The following is a 21,784-nucleotide window of genomic DNA, read 5'->3' as shown; positions in this document are numbered from 1 at the left end:
TGCGGATGATGACTACTCGGGAAGTCCTAGGTGGTGACGCTCCTTACACAACAGTCAATGCTAGTCTCCGGAGGGAGGATCTGGAGGAGGTGCCGCCGCCGCGGCTCTCCGCCTTTCCAGCTCTTCTCGGAGGGAAGCGAATATTCGCTGTGTTCGCTCAGACTGCGGCTAGTTCAGAGCGTCAAAGACCGACTCCTGTCTAAAAGAACATCACTTACATCAGTGCAGCAGCTGATTAATTTATCAATCAGCATGTTCTGCCCTTCCTGAGCACTCTCGAGCTCTTTAACCATCTGCTTTTTCTGAAACAGGTGAGCACTGCTTCGATTGTCAGAGAAGAAGACCAATCACCTACCTGCTCCTCGAGAAACTCTGCCCTAGCCTTCTCCCCTTCAGCCACTTGCTTTTGTTCCGCTGCTCGAGCTCGAGATAACAGAACTTCGAGTTCCTTCGATCGAATCACGCATTCGAAGTGTCGCTCTCGCAGCTCATATTGCCGCAAAACTTCCTTCAGCCTCTCGCGTACGCTTCATATGCTGGATTCAGTAAGCGCACGAAGCGGCATGTGATACGACACATACACAATATCAAACATATCTTCGAGGGACTTCTTCGCTCTATGCAAGCGAATGGAAGAATGTTGTCAAGCATATCCTTCAGATGCCAGACTTAGACTTACTCTCGAGGATTCTCCGTCCAATGCTTCTTCAGCTTTTGCCGTCTGACCTCCACTCTCTCATCCTATCCAGGAGAGTTAGCCGAATACAATCGAACCAGGTGGACTCCATGTTGCACTGACCAAGGCGTCGGTCTCTGGGCCATCCGTCAGGTCCATCAACTCCACAGCAAGGATCTCATCACCGTCCTCCAGGCCAGCCTCCTCTGGCGTCTCGTCAGCCTCAAGTGTTCTGCCCCCATGGGAGAAGATGAACTGCATGTTAGAGCTTGGGCCGCTCTGGACGTCACCATCCAGTTTTGCTGTGCCATTCACTTGGGTATTTGAACTGGGCCCCGATGGCCCTGGTAGTGCTTTGACGTTCTCCACTTTCTTACTCGACGACGTCTCCATCCTCTCAGTCCACGCATTGAAGAGCCGAGACAGCTTCGTCTTTCTCGAAATCTTGAAAAATAGTTCCTGCCGATATCGGCAGACTACCTTCACCACAATATCCGGCATTTCCCTGTACTTGACGTCCTGCAGCTTGGCCTTCTCGGCACGTTTGGCCATGTCGCTCTTCATTTGTGCAATCTAATGGTGCTTGAAGGTCAACCCCTGTATTAAAGAATTTGGTAAGAAAAGTACCTCGTCCTGAGCGTCCTCTACGCACTGCGCTAACCGTTTGCTGTCCTCCTACCGAGGGTGTCAAAAGCCATTCGAGAGACTCCAGTAGAGATTACCCACTCGTAACTTCTTGTTATCCTAGGGTAGGGAATGAGTGTTAGCTCAAACAGCTTGTACATTTCACGTACCTTCTGCAGCTCTCGCGCAAGGTTCTCCATCTTCGTCTTCGTCTGGTTGGCTTTGGTGAGCTGGCTCTTAGCTGCGTCCTTGTCCTTCACCAACTTCTGCTTCTCCTTCGCATGGTCTCGTTCCATCCTCTTCAGCTCTGCAAACTGACCGTGCGAGGTTAGCCCATACAGAAGTGATTAGCTGAGGTGACTCGCCAGCTCAATGTATTTGGCATGGATAGCATTCTCTCCCATCCCCTTCACAGACTTCTGTGCCTCCTCAGCTATGGGGACTTAGTCTTCGGGGTGATGTAGTAGGTATATGCCACTCACCGAACTTCCTCTCTTCCTCTTCCTCGTGCACCTCCTCCTCCTCCAGAGCGGCTATCCTGTTCTTCAAGCTTTCGTACATAGTCGCGGGGTCAACGGGTGGAGGCTCATTCTTCTTCTTCCCCTTCTGTGGATGACTGTGCGCGCCGTTGACAGCCGGAGGTGGTCCATGCGAATTGGAACGTGGTGGTTGCTGTGGCTGGGTGTGGTTTGGCGGGACCGGGGGTGCAGAAGCAGGAGCGGGCGGTGCAGGGCCTGTAGGTGGTGGCTTCGCGGTTCTCCCGTTCGTCTGGACGCTAGCACCGTTCATGGCCGCTAGATGGTCGGACCTGGATGCGGGCTTCCGTGCTGGAATGCAAAAACAGAGAGACTTTAGAAACTCAATGTTCCCGACGTTACAGCGTGTAATAGCAGCTTGGGTGAGTTTGGTCGGATACGAAATAGTCAAGTCCGTGAAGGTTGAAGACACGCGAGCTGACGAGATCGGCGGAGTGGCCACAACTGCCAACTCTCTCGGATTCGGACGTTCAACTGCAAGCCTCTATCGTCTCTCCTCTGAGTTTTTACCGTTACAATTTCTGGAGCTATACAGCGCACATCTCAAAGGAGACTCTTTCCATTGCTTTCGTTTCTTCAAACATTGTACTCCGCGACTCTGCACTGTAGATACTAGATGCTGCAGCATATACGACCATCAACACCTTCCTGATGAGTATGCACCATTCCAGAGCCGGCGCTCGAGTTGGAGCGTAACTAGCCCTTGACGTAGATGTCGTTCAACTTTCCTATCCTTGTCGTCCTGGTCGCAATCACACAGGAAAGCATGGCACAGATTCCGGAACGAGTTACTTAGAGGGAGAATCGGACAGACAAATCCGAAGACGGTAATTATTTTGCTTACATAATTAGATAACGTGACCGGGACGCGTTACGATCATCGACGCGTCTCTTCCGGGGAACCTCAGGGCCAAGACCGACCTCGCTTGTCAGACATAATGGCGTCCACTGGTAAGTCCAGTCGCTTGAATGAAAAGACTAAGAAATCTGACATCCGTATGACTAGACTACTCGCCGCCACGCAAGAGACAAAGGATGTCGTCTCCTGCCTACGACTTCGAGGAGATGACTGCGAGCGATTTCGACGCTCTGGATGAGCTGGAGGAGCAACTCTCTCAAAAAATGCTATCGCAAGCAAGCTCACAGAAGAAGATTGAGAGCTACGAGGCGAGGCTGAAGAGAAGTCGTGCTATTGCGGAAGCGTTGGCAGCAGCCGTCGATACCAAGGGCCAAGGAGGCGCGAAGGGAGAGACGACGGGAAGTCAAGACATTGGTTGGAGCTCTCCGCGATTTGTTCCTCCTGATCTGCTGCAGTCACACCAGCTTCGCAGATCTCAACTGGACGAACCTCTCGAATCTTCCACGGCGCCAACTGGGGTGCACGCAGGAGCCGGGCATGAAGTGGACAGGGAAAAGGAGGCATCTGTCCTCCATCTCGGTTTTTTTTCAGCCGCACGTCTGCCTCAAAACATTTCCTGCACGATTCCGAGCCCTTCTCCCGAAGCTGCTTCCGAGATGAACTACGCCGCTTGGTTACAGTCAGAGTCCAAGGTGCCGACGGATGTGGGCTTCAGAAGCGCTAAGTCACTTCGTGCTGCAGGACTTGATTTTGAGGTCGATGAGTCCTTCGTCGTCGAGAGTGACAATACCAATCTGTTCGAGATCACAGGCATAGATGTGGACCTGTCGCAATCCTTACCCGGTTTCCGCAGTGCTAGGACTATTTTCCCGCCAAGCCCTCCCAACCACCCCGAGGGGTCTCTTCCTGGCTTTGTTAGTGCAAGGTCAATTGAAGACTCCGCCATAAATCCCCCCGCCGCTTTCTCCGGCTTTCAAAGCGCAAAGTCCGTCGAGAAGTCGCTACTTTCTACGGAGGAGCCCGGAAGTCCAGTGATGCTCGGATTCCAAAGTGCGCGGACGACTGCTGCCTGTTCGAATCAGTCAGGGCCCTCCTCTATCGTTCAGGGTAGGGTGGGTGCATCGGATCCATACGCGTTACCACCCGAAGTTGTCAGACGCGCCCAAGAGCGCATGCAAAGATGGGAGGAAGAGGATTCTACGGGTTTTGATATACCTGACGATCTGCCGGATACGCCAACTCGACCGCCCTTGCGATCGGTGCGCAACATACAAGCACGTCCTATATCGAACACCCCAGATATTTCTAAAGGTTCTTCTGGGTTTACAAGTCCGGCTATCGTAAAGGGTCCCCTCGGCGGGATCGCAAAACCCAAGGCATTCAAGTCCCCGTTGCTTCCTAATCATCCGCTGAAAGCAAAGTACCCTACTCCTTCGAATCCTGATTACGTGAACTCACCCCTGAATCCCATCCGGAGACCTTTGGCTGCGCATGGCGGTTCAAGTGCTGCTCAGACTCTACCTAACGCTATGTCCGCAAAGTCTATCTTGTCCACAACTGCGACGGCTACTTCCATCACACCCCGCAAGGCCCTCGGATTCACCCCTCGTCGAGGTCCTGTCCCTTCTGCGCCTGTTAAAAAGTTTGTCACGCCGTTCAAATCTGGTTTCGGGCCAGGAGAACCGGGAAGGGCGCGTTTGGAGCAGGAGATGGCGCGAACAAAGGCTTCTGTTTTGAGTGTTGCATCACGGGTTCCCAGTTCGCCAATCAACAAGAAGCGTGCTCCGCAGGGGTCGCAAGGTCGTTGGTTCGACATGAGTGAGTAGGCACCTCTTGGTCGTGTTTCCGACTAACTTGCGGAATAGCTCCTCCCCCGGATCGTCAAACACTATCATCATGTGGTCTCGTGCCGCGGACTCGCACTCGGGCAGATTTGGAGTCATTAGGAATGTGAGTGCTCTTCTCTGTGAGAATAGCGATCCGTGACAAATGGGTACTCTCAGAAATGTGGAAGAGTTGAAACAGATAACCCCGGCGACCGCCATGTACTACGCTTTCAGAGCTCCACCGTCGACGCTCCTTGCACCTTCGCAGGGCTCGGGAGACCATAGCATGCGTGGGACGCCGGCGATGCTGGCACAACTTCTAGCTAAAGGGTGTCACCTTGCCACGCAGGCATGGGTGGATAATCACTGGGGGTTGATTCTATGGAAATTAGCGGGGATGGTGTGCTTAGACCCAGAGGCCGAGAAGGACCCGAGAACCCGTAGATGGTGCTGGGAACATGTTTTGCATCAATTTCTGTATAGGTGAGAGTATCTTCTCTTTTCAACTTCCTAGACCGCTGAGAATCCACAGATACGAGAAAGAACTAGAAGGCGGTGCGCGACCACCGTTTCGACTGATTGCAGCTCAAGATACGCCTGCTTCCTTACCAATGGTCCTCTGTGTGACCAACGTAACCTGGTCCTCAGGTGGTGAGGATGAGGGTAGTTTGGTGACCGACCAAATACCGTGGCTGGAACTAACCGACGGATGGTATAAACTTCGTGCGGAAGTTGACGGTGCACTAGCAAGGGCCATCCGGAAGGGGAAGATCCGGATTGGCAGGAAAATATGCGTGCAGAATGCTCGAGTAAGTATCACGCACTTCGGCCAATGTTTGCTGAATTAAATATAAGTTAGCTGTCGTCCGACCACAAAGAGGCTGCCGAAGCACTCGAGGCATACGATCGGTGTCACCTTGTCCTATCGGGGAACTCTTGTCATCTTGCGCCCTGGCACGAGAAGCTCGGCTTCCGCCATAGCCCATCCTTTGTGACGTTAGGAAGCCTGAATCCGGACGGAGGAATTGTCACTATAATGGATTTAAAGATAGTGAAGGTGACTTCTATGATTATGGCACAGACGACCCTATCTAACGGCGTCAACATAGGTACATCCCGTAGCATTTATTGAATATATAGAATTAGAGGACGGAAAGAGGCGGAACATCGGTGGCCATGACGAGAAAGAGGAGAGGAAGGCTCAGGAGCAGTGGGAGGTACGTGAACACTAGGGCGTGTCCTGCCCCCTCCGTTGACAGTAGTCTAGAAACGTCGAGAGGTTATGGCCATGAAATGGCGGGAAGGGTTTGATAATAAGATCCGCACTTTGGAGGGGTATGCCAGTCGCTTAGAGCAAAAGGCGGGCAGCACCCAGGCCAAGGACGAAGAAGATGGTGCGTAAGATAGTATGTTTTACAGCTGACCATTGGCTCAGACTCGGTCTTAGATCCGCCACCGGAACTAGAGACTTACTTGGAGGATCTTGAAGAAGGAAGCGACTTCACTTCTCTGATGCGTCGTCTGGACGTGTCTGGGATGAGACACCTATGCCGTATGATCCATAGACGTTGTGTCGATCTGCGTGAGACCTCGCGAGACGATATGGAGAAGGACTTGGCAGTGAGTAGCCAAAGTACCTGCGAACCGTCTCTGGTGGATTGACGAAAGTATCCAGGAGCAATGCCCACCACGGAAAGTTAACAATTTCAAGGTAATAGTCGCAGAAGACGCCAGAACATGCAAACGGCGGGCTTACCGGCGAGTCCACATAACCATCTGGGAGGCACTGCATATGTACTCCGGAGAGGGCGGCGGACTTGGAATGTTCGCTGTGAACCGACGGTTTTTGGTGTGTAATGAGTATCAGGCAAGAGAGGAGTCCTTAACCCTCTTACAATAGGTAACCAACCTCATCCCCGACAAGCGCACAGCGTGGATGGACAACGAACCCGGGGCGGAGATATATCTAAAGACCAGACGAGACTCCAGATGGATAAGAATGAATTGATCGCCAGTGGAAAGATCCCTGGGGATGGATGAAGCGGTGTATATTAATGGGTGTGTAATGTGCTAAAGTACAGATTTGTTACGACGTTCAAGCGCTTCCGACCCCATACTTGCGCAAGACAGAACGCCAGTCACCGACATCCTCATGTCCCATGCATACGACCGTGGCCTTGTTGCCAGAGTCTGGGCCGAAGACACGGGCAGCGACGCGGCGAAGCGATTCGGGCGTCACCTCGTCAATTTTGTCGCACATCTCCGACACAGGTACTTTGCGGTTGTGCACCAAGATCTGGAATTTGTAAACATCAGCCTCCACTCAGGCGAAGATGCAGAGAACTACAGACCTGGCGGCCGAGATCCTCCACCTCGACTGCACGACTCTCCAGCGCCATGACCAAACTTGACTTCAGCTGGTTTCTCGCACGGCTCAATTCACCCTTTGTGAGAGGGGAGTAGAGCAAGAGGCTCAGCTGGTGAACGAGATGCGGCAGTATCTGCGACGGCGAGTTGCCCTGGTGCTTCGGCCCAGCGGGTACGAACGAAGCAAACAGGCCGAACAGAGATGAATCTGTGTAAATGTGATGGAAAGAAGCACAGTGGTCAATCTGAGGGTAGTGATTCAGGATGTGGGTGTAAAGTCGGGAGTACATGCCCTTGCCCGGGCCACCTGCAAAAATCACCGGTAAATATAGACCTCAGTACGAGTATCATCCGACTTACCCGCGGAGAAACTACCACCGCCGCCAAGCATTACCTGCATAGTCGCAAGAGCATAGATATCGTCATCATGAATCCCGACACCTTCGAACGCAAGATAGAGGTGATTGAACTCTTGTGTCGGGTCATACACAAAACGATGTCCTCCGGTGTACGTCGCACGAGTGTCCCGGGTAGGGTGCAGGGGAGGTACCATATCCGGGGAAACGGGTTGCGTCGGATACAGATACGAGGATGCGGCACGCGTGAGTGACTTGTAGATGGAAGGATTCGACGATGAAGGTAGAAGATGCGGGGGTACAGACTGCTGCGCACCCTGCCGAGCAGAGGTCTGGGGAGAGGGCAACGGAGAAGGCTTCAACGATCCGAAGTGTTTATCAGCATACTCAAGGAGTTCTTCATGCTGCACCCCGGCTCCAGCTATAACCATCCGCTCTGGACGATACCACTCATTCATGAAATTTCGAATCATCTCTTCGTTTATGACGTCTATTCGGTCTTCCGGACACAGCAGAGGGTTACCTAGCGTCTTGCAGTCATAGGCGACTTCATGAAGAATCTCGGGTAAGATCATCTCCGGCTTGGAACTGATCTCCCGAATCTCATACCGAGCAGCCTCCCTCTGCGCGTCTATCTCTTCCGGCAAAAACTGAGCATTCAAGACTGTATCAGAGATGAGCGACATGGCCAGCGGCGTTCCCTGGGGAAAGTGGGAGGACTGGTACATGATTGTTTCTCGGGATGAGGAACACATGATCTGTCCACCTAGGGCATCGATTGCAGTCGACATTTCTTCGTCCGACCTGTTTCGCGTGGACTACGGTACAATGAGACGGGGCAGCATATACTCCAGGTCATATAACACACCTTAAAGGCCATCCTGTCTATGAAATGGCTCACTCCGGAGGTTTCAGGAGTCTCATAGCGAGAGCCCGCATCAACGTACAATCCCACAGCGGAGAAATGGCCAGGAGTGAACTCTGTCGCGACCCGTATCCTGTTCGGCAAAGTAGTTATTTGAACTGACGGGTCCCCGGTCAATTGGGAAAGGGCACGTCGGGTCTGGCGGCGAGCAACCCGTCGTGCAATGTTGGAAGCTGCTGGTCGCATTGTGGAAGAGGAGACGCGCCAGGCAAGGTCTGCTCACCAGCAGTGAACAGAGTGGGATTGCGAAGCGTATGCCGATCGGCTTATGAGAAACACGAATTGCCACTTGTCATGTGACGCCATTCGTCACTGTCAGTGTCAGTGTCACAGTGAACGTGAAAAAAAAAACATCCAGCTGCGAACGGGCTTTCCACTCTCATCCACGTCACACCACCAGTCTTCCCCTGCAGCAATCGCGAATCAAGAAGTAATAGACAAGGAAAATGACATTTGGGTAGTCCCCACCGTGATTTGAACACGGGACCCTGCGATCTGCAATCGCATGCTATAACCACTTAGCTATGGAGACTCGGTCGCGAATGTCCATATAACGTTTATTCAGGCTCATTGACCCAGGTTGCTTTGACCACATTCGCCTGCTACACCGTCTCTTGTCTCTGGGCTACTGCGTGAACGTCCAGCCATCGTCCTCTAGGGCCCTCTTTGCAATCTCAATTTTATCTCTGGGAATCAAAATATAGTCCGTGTTCCTGTATGGCCCTCAATCAACGACTACACTGTAACGAATCGCCTGGAAATTGTCGGCCGTACCATGTGGAAATGGCGAAAACTGGTACCCCTGCCGCCTTGAGAGGCATGGTGAAACTGCATATGACACCGACCAGCCCTACGATTGTTCAGTGCTTACAAATTGCTAGGCTTGCACTCGTTGGCCATACTGCTCACCGAAATCCATCGGTCCAGCTATCTTGATGCATCTCCAATCTGCGTATGTCTCTGGAATATCCGCCTTTGAGTCATATTCGCCCACCACGGTAGTTTCGTCTACGTTCTTGGTAATAGAGAACAGAGCTGTGCTATTGCTGCTCCCCAACTGTGACAGGAATTTATCAGGGATCGCTTCCCCAGGTTTTAGCTGGATCACATAGAACGTCTGGGGTAGCAGGCTGAGATGCAGCGACGAAATGCAATCCTCCCTACAAAGTTGAGGACGCAGATTATGTAAGCGAGTCGCGCAGCGGCTCGCAAAGTGGACGCGGAGCCATTGCAGCGGATGCGCCCAGACGGTTGCCCAACTAACATATTATCTTATTTTTGAATATTGCTAGCATGCCGCTAGTGCAGCGGTTAGTGTGATGGGTTGTTTCAGATGCAATGCTGTGAGCTGGAGGTTCAATCCCAAACACGGACAATATTTTTCACTTGTGATGATGGGTTCAGTTTCAAAAAATCAAAACTACATGTGTACTGATATACAAAACCATTCAACTTCTCATGATCATGGGAGGTGGTGTTACCGGTGTACGAATGAATTGCAGTGAGTACACAACCTCCTCACCGCCTTAGGATTCCCATTCCGAAGCGAGTCGCCCAGACTTCAGACGAAGCCCCTCGCGACGCTGCGGGGTTACCGCACAGTGTCTCGACCTTCCATTTATAGCGACTCGCGTCCTTAACTTTGTAGGGAGGATTGCACTTTCTGATGCAGCGCCGCGAGGTCTGCTGGTGGTGGCATCGTGATGCTCTGTGACTAGTTGACTCATGATCACTGCCCCTACTTCAGAATCCCGGTGTGCGCCGCACTTCGGCTTGTTATAGACCCATCACGCGGAGCTATGTATGCTACACGATATACCGTTCAATACATGTTCATGTTCACTACATGTCTCTACGTCGACACAATGGATAAGGTGATGTCCTCTGAATGACTGCTGCCGGTGTAGACGGTTTCTTGGGTTGTTCCACTAGGCGTCGCGTCCGCCGTCCACGCCGTGGAACCGCCATACGCCAAAAGCAAATTCCCACCAGATGAGACCTGCATATTTGAGCTCTTACAAGTGTTTCAGGATGCATGTACGTGTAAGCTTACCGCTGAGAACGTCGAGGCAAAGGAGACACTACTACCGCAGGTGAGCGTGCCGCCCGAGACAGCGCATTTGCCTTTGGACGTCGACATCGTAAAACCGGAGGTGGAGCCCGATAGCGTGTACGTAGCGAGCGTCTGCGTCGACCATGTGCCTGCAGATAATAGACCGCCGGTGGATGCTGTTATGTGTGCTTTGGACGGTAGACCGCCCGAGGTGGGACCAGGCCCCTTTATAGTGTAGGTCAGTTGTCTGCTCCCTCGATCTTCCATAGACTTACAGAAGAGGTTGACTGGGAATCACAAATGAGCAGAAGGCGCATAGGATGAAAGTACAGACATTACCGTGGTCGTTCCGCCACCGCTGCCAGAGCCCGACTTCGGAGGATACTTGATACCGCTGGATGGACAAGACCCGTCCTCGGGAGCATCTAGGTCAAGATCAGTTTGTCATGGGGTATCAACGCAGACTTGCAGTATACGGACCGATGGCCACGAAATTGCCGTCAATGAGGGATCCCTTGAGATTAAAGTACCAGCTGATGGAATTCAAGCTGCTTCCGTCGCAGCTCAACGCAGGTTTCACGCCCTGCAATCGAGATTGATTATTATTCTACCCATGTGGCTATCCAATGAACTCACGGCAGCGGATTCCAAGGCCGAAGTAAGGGTTGACAGACTATATGTCTTGCTGCTAGATGGCGTTATCCCTCCACTCTTTAACCAGTCGTATGTCGGCAGAGTCTGTCGCAGGTGTTAATCTTCGCTGCACCACTGTACTTGGATGACATCGCACCTTGAACAATTTTACAACCGTTTCAAAGAAAGCGACCGCCTGCGCAGAATGTCAGGACCCCGACTCTGGAGAGGAGTAGATATGCCCACTTCAGCTCCCTTGGGACTACCGCTCGGCAAGCAGCTCGGCTCCAAGGTACTTCAGAAGGATCAGCTTGTCGTCACCCATTTCACTGGCTTAACACACCTGTAGCAGGTACCGTGTGTGCTCCACTCGTGCTTGACATGAACTGTTAGAATGTGGGCGACGTACACAACATCAGCTGCGACTTACCTCCCAGAATTGTTCATTCTTGCCGTTGATGTCAACCCAGTACTAAATTCATGATGTGAGTATGCGAGGCCTTGACATTCTGATAAGTCTACCTGTTGCATGTACGACAACGTGTCACTGGCGCCTTGGTCCTCCAGGAGCTGTCTTCTTTGTCGGTGGGTATCGAGTATTACGCTGCATCGAACTCACGCTTGCGATGTCTGTGTAATCACGGGATGGGTCGCAATTCTCCTCATACGTGCCATCGCAGCTATCAATACGCCATGAGTTGTAACCTCAAAAAGCCGAATGCAGTCGTACTTGTCCGGCCAAAGTCCTTGATGCCCAATGCTCAGCCAATGAAGACGTGTACCAGCGTGATGTATATGACATACCATGGATTGTCCAGCTGTCACTCGGACCGGTAGAAGGATCCGTGTCCCAAAACTTTTGCGATTGACGTGGATTCCTCGTGCACACCACATGAACTCACCTGCGTCTGCAGCAACAGTCCCTAACGAATACATCATGCAATTAGGATGAGCCGATTCGGGACCAAGTCCAAGTGCCATACTCCAGGAGCTTCAAAGCAACAGAGGTCCTTCTGCACCGTAGTGTTGTGACAAGATGCGGACCCGCTTGTCGAGCAGCCTGAGCTGATCCTCTTGAATAAGTCCATCGGTCCTACCGGAGTGACCAGAGGGGATGCCAGGGTAACCCCTACGGGCAGCAGGGCCCCGACCATGAAGATACTGAGCATGGTCCGCTCTAGTCAATGAACAACGAGTAGGACTGGGGATATTGGAGGTTCCCAAAGTGCTCTCCGGGATACAGACATCTCGCTCACCAGCAGCGTCTTATACGGATTGCTTTCAATGGGCTGTGAAGTAGCCATATGTCCCTGTCAGCGACTGACCGTTATCGCATCCTCGTCAACGTGGGGTGCTGGCCCGGAGCTGATAGCCTGCGACGTTACCTCCACGAATCAGGTGCCGAACGAATGAGCACGTTCAATAATGATCCAAAGCGTGCTTCCATCGCCTGAAAGGCAATTGCACCATACGATCCTGAATGCATGGAAGCTTGATCTGTTCCGGGTCCGGGTCGTGGGGACGTCGGACTCGTCCGTGCCCGGGCACTCCTCTGTCGCGCTACACACCTCACGGCTCAAAGGCATGAAAGACAGCTGTGTATACTATGCTTCAACTCTCCTTGACATCTGCATTCCCATTCGACAGAAGATGGTCGTGCGCGTTATATATTTAGTTACTTTAACGGAGGTCTGTCTGCATCATGCGAGCAGCTACTTGTATCGGTGAAGGAGGCTCACGGTACAATGATTAATGGAATAGAACAACCTCCATTACTTTGTGCCAGATTATCTTTAGTGCTCGCCCGCCATGGAGATCTGCTTTGACGTTCGTTGTTGGACGAAGTAAATGTTCGAAGATGCAGGTTTCGTAGGTAGATAAAGTATATACAGATGCGCAGTAGATCGTACTTCCAAGCATACCCTCATCGCCCGGCGGCATTAATGAGCTTCGTCAGTGAATCAAATCGAGCCCGCCACCCCTCCGCATAGAGCAACCCAACGAGTCCGCTCACAAAGGCCCTACAGGATTTTTAGCACGGCTAGTTATTCTAGAGACGGGGACATGGTAACGTACCAGCTTTGCTGTAATGAACCAATAGGGTAATCCAATACCTTCGGGATACTCGTTTGTACGAGCCAAGGCCACCGGTCCACCACGATAGCCTTCGGGTTCGTCAATGATCGCAGGCCCTCAGGCCCTCCTGTAAGCAATTCAGGTGACTTTGCACAACTTTGGTGTATCAGGTGCCTCACCAAAGCGACCGTATCCGCTGGCTTTAGTGCCCCCGAAAGGTAGATCCTGACTGTTCAAGTCGTTTAGTAATTCACACAGAGTGGATTCCTAAGAGCGCATACTTCAGCTGCAGAGCTGGTTAGCATAACACGTAATGCAAGACAACCGACGAGAGACGCACATAGAATACACCAAAGTCATTCACAGACACCATCCCGCATTCGAGATGTTTTGCCACATTAATGCATTCTTCTTGGTTGGGACCGAAGACGCTAGCACCGAGGCCGTAGCGAGTGCCGTTCGCAATCTCGATAGCTTCTTCAGTGGTGTCGTAAGGCATGAGAAGGGCTATCGGAGCAAAGACTGCAAAAGATCTGGTCAGCGGTGATTTCTTCCCATAGCATAACCACGTACGTTCTTCCTGAGCAATTCTCGTCATTTGAGGGGCATCACCAACGATGGTGGGCGTAAAGAACGCGCCATGCGCATGGTAAGGATGAGAATGGCGTTTGCCGCCTACTTCGACAGTCGCCCCTGCACTTTTCGCTTCTTCAATGATCATTTCCAGATGGTCGAAACGCTCCGTTGAGATCATGGCGCCGCAGTCCACGGGATGCAGATAGTCATCTGCAACTTGAGGGAGGACAGCGCCGCAACGCAGGTCTTTGACCCGATCTACTAACAGTTCATACAACTCATCGTATTGTGTTGAATGTACTAGTATCTTCTCAATCCCAATGCAGTTCTGGCCCAGATTCTGGCTGTGGTGAAGTGATGTAAACGCAAGGATCGAAGGTAGTGAATGTTACGTACTAGACCCCTCTCATCCAGACGCTTGCGTGTTTCGTAAGATCCGTGCCTTGAAGGATAATCACCGGGTCCTTGCCTCCAAGTTCCAAGGTTACAGGCGTTAAATGTTCAGTAGCAGCTTGCGCCACCTAGCCTGGATTTATACTAATGCGTGAACGATAACCGAACCCACTGACCTTCCGTCCTACTTCCTCTGAACCTATGAAGGTAATGTGTTTGATATGTGGTGACTTGGTTAATGCTTCGGCTGCATTCGGCCAACAGCAGACCAACTATGGACACTCTCAATCGACATACGCGCTTATCTGTAATTGTACGCACCTGGACCAGATCCTGACTGTAGCCACAGGCTTTCAGGCATTCCTTGATCGCTCCTACGAACCATCGAGTCGACCATATTACTTGTTCGGAGCACTTGACCACGACGGCATTGCCTGCGAATAAACCGGCCAGGATAGGCGACCACGCGTTATGCAGGGCTGGAATGTCGTGAGCATTGAGGAAGAGTGTGAGAACTGTGGATCGGACGGACGATAATTCCATGAGACGATAGCTGCGACAACTCCCAGCGGTTCGTAGTGGACTTCGGAGCGTTTATAGCTGAGCATCAAATTTGTCCTCCTGGGTTCAGGTTTGAGATATCTTTCTCCGTGCGTAATGATCCAGTCCATTTTGGAGCATGTTGTAAGGATTTCACCCAAAGCCGCATCAATCACTGGAGATATAGTGATTTAAGTGTCTTTGGCCTACAGTGATCGTCTGACTTACTCGTCTTCCCCGTGTCACGGCATGCCACTCGAGCGCATGTCTCCTGGTTTTCTACAAGCCACTTCTTCAAGCTCCTAATCACCCTCCGACGTTGAGCAAAGGAAGTGTTACGCCAGGTTTGTTGGGCGGTGCGAGCCGATTCTATCTTCCGCTCTATCTCGGAAGAGTCATCCGCGAGGATAGTATCGAGGTGGAAGGCAGTCGCTGGATCATAGCAGGTAATGTATTCCCTCCCTTCTGGATGAAGGGGCGGCAAAAGGTCAGGCCTAGTCTCATGGGACCGCAAACCGGGGCTCTCGATTACTATTGATTGCCAGCCTGGTTCGGCTTCCTATACACGCCTGCATAAGGAATGACACATGGTACTACTGCGAGCATACTTGCCTTAGGCTGAACCCAACGGAAGGGTATAGGTCGATTGCGATTATTCTGGTACCTCCTAAACACCAGATATATGCCGAAAGCGAAGAAGATCGTCAGTGGCGTGACCAAGTCCGTACCCTCGTCGTCAAAGTCATCTGCGGAGAAAAATCGTAATCCGAACATATTCCTAGGACAGAAAGCAGTCCAGAAGATGGAATGCGTGGATGAGCAGCGTGCGCCGTAACGTTACAAGGGTATAATGTTCATGATCAGCGTGAACTCAAACTTGAGGCGCGTTCAGTCACGTGCAACGTGACATGGTCTTAGTACCGAGTACTGATGATTACTGACAGTGTCTGTGACAGGATTCAGAAAGGGACAGTCCGAGCCCCAAGTTTTCAACGTAAGACATATGTCTCAAGTATGACTATTTGTTCGTATGCAACGCGATCGCTTCCAACATCGGCCAATCCACGCTTCGTCGGCACATTTGTCTGAAAGTACCATCGGGGTTCTTGAGGAGTTCCCGTGGTTTGTCGAACTCTACCACCTTCCCATTATCCAGGACCAGGATTCGGTCATAGTCAATTATGGTCTTCAGACGATGGGCAATAGTTATCACCATCGCACTCGAAAGTTCTTCCCGGATGGTCTTCTGTATCTGTGCCGCAATTCAGTATAACACAACAACTCCCCGACGAGAGCTGAATATACCTGATCATCGAGCGTTGCATCAATCTGTGAAGTGGCCTCATCCAAAATAATTACCGAAGTCTTTCGAAGTACAGCGCGGGCCAGAGCAACGAGCTGCCTCTCGCCAGCACTGAGTGACCCTCCCTGACTCAGTGGTATATCCAGAATCACAGAAGGTGTAATCTCAGTGTCCGTGTTTTTCGCCAGGAGCGGCAGAAGATGACACCTCTGCAGTACTTCCCAGCATTCTTCGTCCGTGTGTTCTTGAAATGGGTCCAAATTGCTCCGCAGAGTGCCGGAGAAAAGTGATACATCTTGACTAACCATGGTCTGGTAATACGACCGTCAATCATATAGTAAGTAATCATCATCTGTAGAGCTCACAACGCGACTTCGTAAGTCATCCAGTCCGATTGTGGATATGTCGATATCGTCCAGCCTGGAGACAGTGTTAAGCTCATCGGATGCGGATAGAGGTTGGTACCTACACGATCCTTCCTTCACTAGGCTCTACCATACGTAGTATTGAAAGCGCCAACGTTGATTTACCTGAACGCCGAACGCGATCATGGGACACGCATAAAAGCGAGAGGGACTCAGACTCACCAGATCCTGTTCTCCCCACCTAGAAAAAGCCACGTTACTACGTATGATCATATCTCGTTTATCGACAATTATCTCACCACTCCGATCTTCTCTGAGGCCTTGATGGTAAAGTTCAGATTCGACAGAACGGCGGGCAGGTCAGCAGCATATCGAACAACCAGATTTTCCACCGCGAGCTCTCCACTTGTGCTCGGCCAGTAAGCGGGAGGTCTCTTGTCGTAGATAAGAGCAGGGGCTTCCTGAGAAACGTCCAGATACTCTACAATACGTTCCACAGAGTTGAAATCGAGTTCAACTTGCGCAGCAACCCTAGCGAAACGTGAAATTAGCTTCAACACGCCTGAGATGGTACACCTACCTGACGAGAACTCTGGATGCTTCGGCGAAAACACCAGCCTGTACTATGACTAAAGCTGCAAAACCATCTGAGACGCCACTCCACAGTGCAAATAGTGTAGTCAAATAGACAACGACAGATCCTAAACCTGATCCAGTCCATAAGAAGTAGCATACTATTCTTTCTAATCAGAAGCAGCTTACAATCGTATCGCCAACGTAGCCACCCGCTGACAAGCCACTGAACACCCATGAATACAATGCTAACGCAGAGGAGCAAACAGTACGCACATAGACATGATCGAACCCCTGGAACCGATCAACTCTCTTGTAGAATTGTTCCTGATACCTAGTCTCCATGGCAAAGGCGCGCACATGCGTGAGACCTCTAAGAAGTTCATCGAAGCCAGCAAACGCAGGGGATAGGGAGATAGACTCCAGTCTACGGAGGTCTCTTGAGGCTTGCACGAATGGTGGTGCCAGTCGAATATACAGGTAGGCAATGAACAATGCGAACGGCGCGAAACTCGGTACAACGGCTATGATCACAAAGAAGGACATCAGGAAATTAAGCACGCCCGAACAAGCTGCACGAAGGGAATTCTGAAGCGCATCGTCGACAATGTTGATATCAGTCGTGAAGCGGTTTAAGATTCGACCAATGGGGGTCACGTCGAAGAATCGGGCGGGTGCTCTCACGAGTCTGTTCAGCATAGAAATAAATAGGCTGCGAGAAGCCTGTAGACTGGCATAGTAGCCCAGAGCAATGTAGGCGCAGAGCGTAAAGGCTCCGGAGATGGAGATAGATAGGTAGACCGCCAGCCATGGCTTGACGTCAGCGTCGGGTGGTGGCAGATGTCCAGGCCAAAAGCAACGGTAGACCGTGGATCCAATTGCATTATAAGCTTCGCCCCATTTTGCGATGAAAACCTTCAAACACGAAAGTCTGTCAGAGCAGGGCTACTGCGGTAGTCAGGAGGCTATTACCTGGTTTGCCACGTTAATGACACGAATCAGCAGCATAAGGACAAAGGTCAGTAGCCAAGAAAGTGTCCCCGAAGATCGAATATAGGTCATGTAGGTCCTCCCGGCGACACGTCCTTCGGCTCTTGCCTCAGCCTCGATTAGCTTCCCTGTCGACGTTGTCTTCTGCCCTTGCTCCTTGATGGGTGGCGCGTCGTCGGCTTCATTCTCGATTGAGGTCCTGCTCGGGGATGCCGGTGTGGGCTCTTCTGCTGCTGTAACGTCCTCCGTGTCCACGATACTTTGTAACAAGCCTCGGTCTCGCAGCTCTCGGATCGTCCCCGCATGGAGAACGCGTCCTTCGGACAGTTCCACGAGGTAAGACGCCGCGCGCAGACAGAGTGTTACGTGGTGTGTGACTAGGATGATAGTGCGGCCTAGTGCCAATGTCCCAAGAAGACAATGTTGAACGAGATGTTGAGCGGTGTGCATATCCACAGCAGCTAGGCTAGAATGGCTATGAAATGGGAGTCGAGCGGGTCAACGTGAATGTGGCTCACGGATCATCTAACAGTATGCACTATCTCAAAACTCGCATCAGTGATCATCTACGAACCTACTTCACTCACAGATGCTTCCGAGTACATAGCGCGCGCCAACGCAACCCTCGCCCTCTGCCCCCCGGATAGGGTAATACCCTTCTCTCCGATTTCTACTCTGCATCAGTAAAAGAACAGGTCGCGAGTTATTGACCACTAACCAGTCATATCACCTGCCTCAAGTACCTTCAGATCTCGCGTGAGCGCGCAAGCACGAAGTACGCGGTTATAACGATCCTCGACGAAGCCGTGTCGTGCACCGAAGACTATATTCTCCCTTATTGTGGCATGCTCAAGCCCTGAGGGCATCAGTTGTAGATCTACGAAGACAAGAAGTGACGCACAAGGATTCTGGGCACAATATGCGACGCGGTGCCCTCTCTTATTCAAAAGAACCTCGCCCGATACACAACGCATTTCTTTCGGACATGTGAGCTGCATCAGGTGGAGGTATACAGGTAAAGAATAGACCCACCACCCAATAGTGCTGCTAGGAGAGCGCTCTTCCCAGATCCAGTAGGCCCAGTAACGAGCGTCAGCTGTCCGAGAGGGAAATGAAAATTAAGTGGACCCAATTGGAACCTCCCTTCCTCGGATTCGGAGTCAGAATACCATCGAAATATGGCTCTCTCAAAGCATATCTGGTGGGCGACCCTTGTATCCTGCATGGTAGTCGAACACTTCAAGGAGCATGCCCAGTCGGGCACTTCGGTCTCGTCCAAAAAAGCTTGGATACGTTGCATTGAGACGTACGCTGGCGAGTATCGATGAGACGTCGTTCACGACAAGGAAGTCTGGATTACTATACCATGCAGAAAACCAAAGAATTGAGCAGGAAGAGACGTCATCGGCTCCTGCAATTGCGAGAACAACGCCATGGAAGTAAATGCCTTGGAGACCGTCAATCGCTGACCGGCGAATAGGGTATAACACAAAAACGCGGAGAGCATAGTCGCGGAAGGAATCCATGTCCTATCGTGCCGATACAATCAAATTGAGGATCACCGTGCAAAGGAGGTTCAACACTTGCCAAATGAAGGCGATGGCAGTATTGACTACATTATTTTTGACGCGCCATCGCAGTTCGCTTTCTCTTGAACTCTTGACTTTCTGCGCCCATAGATTTTCTATAAGAGGAAGGGAAGACGTCAGTGTCGCGCAGTCTACCATTTAGCCCTACCTACCCCAGCCATAGAATTTCAAAAAGCGTATGTTTTGAAACAACTCATTGACGATGTTCATACGCTTGTCTTTGGCCTTCCAAGAAGACCTAGTAACCTGTGAAGTCTGAGCCTTCCGAAAAGGCAGAGATGAACGCATATCTCACGAAGATATTATACTTTGCTAATGGATAATTTAAAGCATACGCCAGAAGGACTACAAAGACTCCCGCGAAGGCACTCCAACCCAGTACACTGAATAGACAACGAGATGATTAGGAGGAGGCGACACGGCACACACGAACATACCTGTAAAGAAACACCAGAGCTATTACCAGTCGGACAGGTGCAACAAAGATTTTGGAGAAATCCCAGAACCGCTGAGACACGGCGTAAGCATCACCCCTGTGTGGCCTACTCAGCCTTTACGTCTCTGGTAGATCAACAAACACTCACTGCATCAAGTTGACGACCTTTCCGAGGTCTGCATTCTCCGTTGAGGAGTCGTCTTTGGTTGCTATCCCGCTCACGTCGCGTCGCTTCAATGCCTTGTAATGAAGGGCGCAGAAAAGCTGACCCCTCGTGCGCTCGTATGATCTTCGGGTGTGAAAGTTCTGGAATAAGGCAGTTTGTGCAAAGGAAAGATGGGCTAGAAAGGTGAAGAGTGCGAATGTGAACGCTCTTCGTCGTGCCTCCGGCGTGTCATCTGCTAGGGCAGACAAGATTTGCTGAAGGGCATAGGGAGGCACGAAACCTGAGTAGCCTTGTCAAGATTATTGCATGATTCCTGGCACTTTACGACTTACCGACGACTGCTACCCACAGTTCCAGCAGGATGTCCAGAGAGAGGTCCAGTATGTTTGACTCCAGAAGAAAACGCAGAAGCGAATACGTGGGATGCCTGAAACAGGAAGGTTTGACTTTTGCGAGCAAAGGACGTATTCATATCTCCTCACTGATTCTGGTACGCGATATATTTCTCAAACATGTTCTTATGCTGGAAATATGGTGAGAGCCGCCATACATCTGCCTCATCCAGTGTATGGCGCATGGCGACACCGAAGAGCGGTTCTACAAACGAGTAAGTGCACCAAGACCAGAGCGTCACGCTATCCTCCGGCGATGTTAGGTCGCTCGAAGGAATCTGATGTAATCTCAGAGCCTTAAGCTGAATAACCTGCGTGAAGCACGTACATCCGTCGGTCCAGCTACGTTCTTCGCGGGAAGTGCTACCTCTAGAGGTAGCGAGCCCGCAATATATAGCAGGATACTAGGGAAGCTGAAGCAATTGATATCCCATATTATCACAGTTAGTCCAAATTTCGGAGTTATGACGTCGAAGAGCAGGTCCACAAATGTGGAAACAACTTGAACGCCGTAAAATATGACCAGAAAATAGGGAGGCGTTATAGGAGGTTTTATAGCCGTGCGTAATGACGCGTACGCCTGGAGTTGACTCGATTTATTTAGGGCATCCTAAGTCCAAGCTACCGCGACGCACCCATGCAAGGCACCATATCAGAAACCGTATAGCAGAGCTGTGGTTCCCAACTGACGCTGCATATGCAACGCATGCCAGGAAGATAAGACTTTGAAAGCAAGACAAGACCACCAAGCCACGTATTTTGAATACGGATGGCGAAGCTTCAGCTCCAACCTGGTTCGGATCGATATCTTCGATAGTCAGGAAATTCCTGTAGATAGTTCTCAAGGCCCGCCATGGCGCAAGTACTGGCTTTGGTATTTCCAGAGCAGAAGCGCAATCATAGAACAAGGCTAGGAGGATCACGAAGGCCGATATGGCTGTGTCCCATCCTATCTGTGGTTGCGTCCAGTACCAAGTATGTATCCCCGCGACCTAAAGGCAACGATCATCGGACCCGACTTGCGGCAGTATATCCTCCCTCTCTCCAGACTAACCTCAATAATGGCCATACCCTTTGTACCGGCCTCGTGCAAAGAAATATAGCGCTCGGCGGTATGGTAGCAAGTTGAACAAACCGGAGAACCGCGGCGTTCAACACGGTGAAATTGGGTCGGCCCGGTTAGCCGGTAGCAATGGCTTACATAGAACACTACGCGTTTGTGGCAATGTTTGGCTTTCAGTGCCTTTCACAGAAGCTTTACAGTGGTTGTGTAAGACATTATTCTTTCCCTGACGAATAGTCCACTTGCTCGTCACCCAAGGCTAACACTCCAAACCGTGCTGATATTCTTCCGTGAACCTCTGATTCAGCATCCGACGACGCATCTTCGGAATCTGCGTCCGAACCTGTTGTCATTCCATCCTCATCGGCAGAGATGTCACCGCCCTCTTCTTCGTCCGATTCCTCGCCGCTGTCATCAGCAGATCCCCCACCGTCTCTAATCCAGATCCCGTCTCCGTCCTCCATCTG

General features: G+C 51.3%; 7 protein-coding genes, 1 non-coding gene and 1 pseudogene across 9 annotated transcripts; 2 read left to right on the top strand and 7 right to left on the bottom strand.

The window, feature by feature from the left end:
• Window positions 1-60: 60 nt before the first annotated feature.
• Window positions 61-2,089, bottom strand: GLOTRDRAFT_102217 (uncharacterized protein; the record flags this gene model as incomplete). Its single annotated transcript, XM_007863385.1, has 11 exons — window positions 61-168; window positions 219-302; window positions 356-527; window positions 582-617; window positions 680-741; window positions 800-1,249; window positions 1,304-1,351; window positions 1,403-1,420; window positions 1,471-1,614; window positions 1,666-1,733; window positions 1,783-2,089. The coding sequence occupies 11 exons, from the start codon at window positions 2,087-2,089 to the stop codon at window positions 61-63; spliced, it is 1,497 nt and encodes a 498-aa protein (XP_007861576.1).
• Window positions 2,090-2,873: 784 nt separating this feature from the next.
• GLOTRDRAFT_97630 (uncharacterized protein) lies at window positions 2,874-3,655 on the top strand (the record flags this gene model as incomplete). The annotated part of the gene is made up of 1 exon (XM_007862660.1): window positions 2,874-3,655. A coding segment is annotated over exon 1 (713 nt), but the record flags the coding sequence as incomplete, so codon positions are not given.
• Window positions 3,656-4,849: 1,194 nt separating this feature from the next.
• On the top strand, window positions 4,850-6,514 carry GLOTRDRAFT_19723 (annotated as a pseudogene; the record flags this gene model as incomplete). The annotated part of the gene is made up of 7 exons: window positions 4,850-5,004; window positions 5,054-5,330; window positions 5,381-5,578; window positions 5,631-5,738; window positions 5,789-5,915; window positions 5,987-6,370; window positions 6,422-6,514. Coding segments are annotated over 7 exons (1,342 nt in total), but the record flags the coding sequence as incomplete, so codon positions are not given.
• A 102-nt stretch (window positions 6,515-6,616) lies between these two features.
• On the bottom strand, window positions 6,617-8,355 carry GLOTRDRAFT_124196 (uncharacterized protein; the record flags this gene model as incomplete). The annotated part of the gene is made up of 4 exons (XM_007863387.1): window positions 6,617-6,817; window positions 6,873-7,195; window positions 7,249-8,062; window positions 8,113-8,355. The coding sequence occupies 4 exons, from the start codon at window positions 8,353-8,355 to the stop codon at window positions 6,617-6,619; spliced, it is 1,581 nt and encodes a 526-aa protein (XP_007861578.1).
• Window positions 8,356-8,628: 273 nt separating this feature from the next.
• Window positions 8,629-8,701, bottom strand: GLOTRDRAFT_t4. Its single transcript has one exon. It is a non-coding gene; the product is annotated as a tRNA-Cys (tRNA).
• Window positions 8,702-8,794: 93 nt separating this feature from the next.
• Window positions 8,795-9,313, bottom strand: GLOTRDRAFT_31683 (uncharacterized protein; the record flags this gene model as incomplete). The annotated part of the gene is made up of 3 exons (XM_007862079.1): window positions 8,795-8,882; window positions 8,944-9,019; window positions 9,079-9,313. Coding segments are annotated over 3 exons (399 nt in total), but the record flags the coding sequence as incomplete, so codon positions are not given.
• A 708-nt stretch (window positions 9,314-10,021) lies between these two features.
• GLOTRDRAFT_30042 (RNase Gf29) lies at window positions 10,022-12,024 on the bottom strand (the record flags this gene model as incomplete). Its single annotated transcript, XM_007861978.1, has 15 exons — window positions 10,022-10,168; window positions 10,223-10,472; window positions 10,557-10,647; window positions 10,703-10,805; window positions 10,859-10,960; window positions 11,013-11,051; window positions 11,102-11,150; window positions 11,199-11,230; window positions 11,286-11,327; window positions 11,378-11,425; window positions 11,475-11,535; window positions 11,586-11,601; window positions 11,660-11,711; window positions 11,758-11,778; window positions 11,839-12,024. 15 exons carry the CDS (start codon window positions 12,022-12,024, stop codon window positions 10,022-10,024), a joined length of 1,239 nt encoding a protein of 412 aa, XP_007860169.1.
• A 645-nt stretch (window positions 12,025-12,669) lies between these two features.
• GLOTRDRAFT_68057 (ALDH-like protein) lies at window positions 12,670-15,277 on the bottom strand. The gene is made up of 12 exons (XM_007862659.1): window positions 15,053-15,277; window positions 14,669-14,999; window positions 14,433-14,615; window positions 14,222-14,379; window positions 14,077-14,172; window positions 13,904-14,028; window positions 13,505-13,851; window positions 13,272-13,453; window positions 13,213-13,217; window positions 13,111-13,160; window positions 12,932-13,058; window positions 12,670-12,876 (listed from the first exon to the last, which is right to left on the bottom strand). Exons 1-12 carry the CDS (start codon window positions 15,212-15,214, stop codon window positions 12,780-12,782), a joined length of 1,863 nt encoding a protein of 620 aa, XP_007860850.1. The 5' UTR covers window positions 15,215-15,277; the 3' UTR covers window positions 12,670-12,779.
• Window positions 15,278-15,458: 181 nt separating this feature from the next.
• GLOTRDRAFT_102211 (pleiotropic drug resistance ABC transporter) lies at window positions 15,459-21,781 on the bottom strand (the record flags this gene model as incomplete). The annotated part of the gene is made up of 25 exons (XM_007862658.1): window positions 15,459-15,692; window positions 15,746-16,054; window positions 16,109-16,163; window positions 16,213-16,273; window positions 16,331-16,349; window positions 16,408-16,639; window positions 16,689-16,815; window positions 16,871-16,907; window positions 16,958-17,596; window positions 17,654-18,137; window positions 18,190-18,209; window positions 18,259-18,341; window positions 18,390-18,527; window positions 18,573-18,647; window positions 18,704-18,982; window positions 19,037-19,200; window positions 19,259-19,355; window positions 19,413-19,506; window positions 19,556-19,643; window positions 19,698-19,793; window positions 19,845-20,142; window positions 20,195-20,289; window positions 20,345-20,532; window positions 20,583-20,667; window positions 21,549-21,781. The coding sequence occupies 25 exons, from the start codon at window positions 21,779-21,781 to the stop codon at window positions 15,459-15,461; spliced, it is 4,230 nt and encodes a 1,409-aa protein (XP_007860849.1).
• Between the last annotated feature and the right edge of the window lie 3 nt (window positions 21,782-21,784).

Source organism: Gloeophyllum trabeum (genome assembly GCF_000344685.1).
Source record: "Gloeophyllum trabeum ATCC 11539 unplaced genomic scaffold GLOTRscaffold_00001, whole genome shotgun sequence".
Taxonomy (NCBI): Eukaryota; Fungi; Basidiomycota; class Agaricomycetes; order Gloeophyllales; family Gloeophyllaceae; genus Gloeophyllum; species Gloeophyllum trabeum.
The sequence above is the reverse complement of the archived record's forward strand: the minus strand, read 5'-3'. Positions and strand labels throughout refer to the sequence as shown.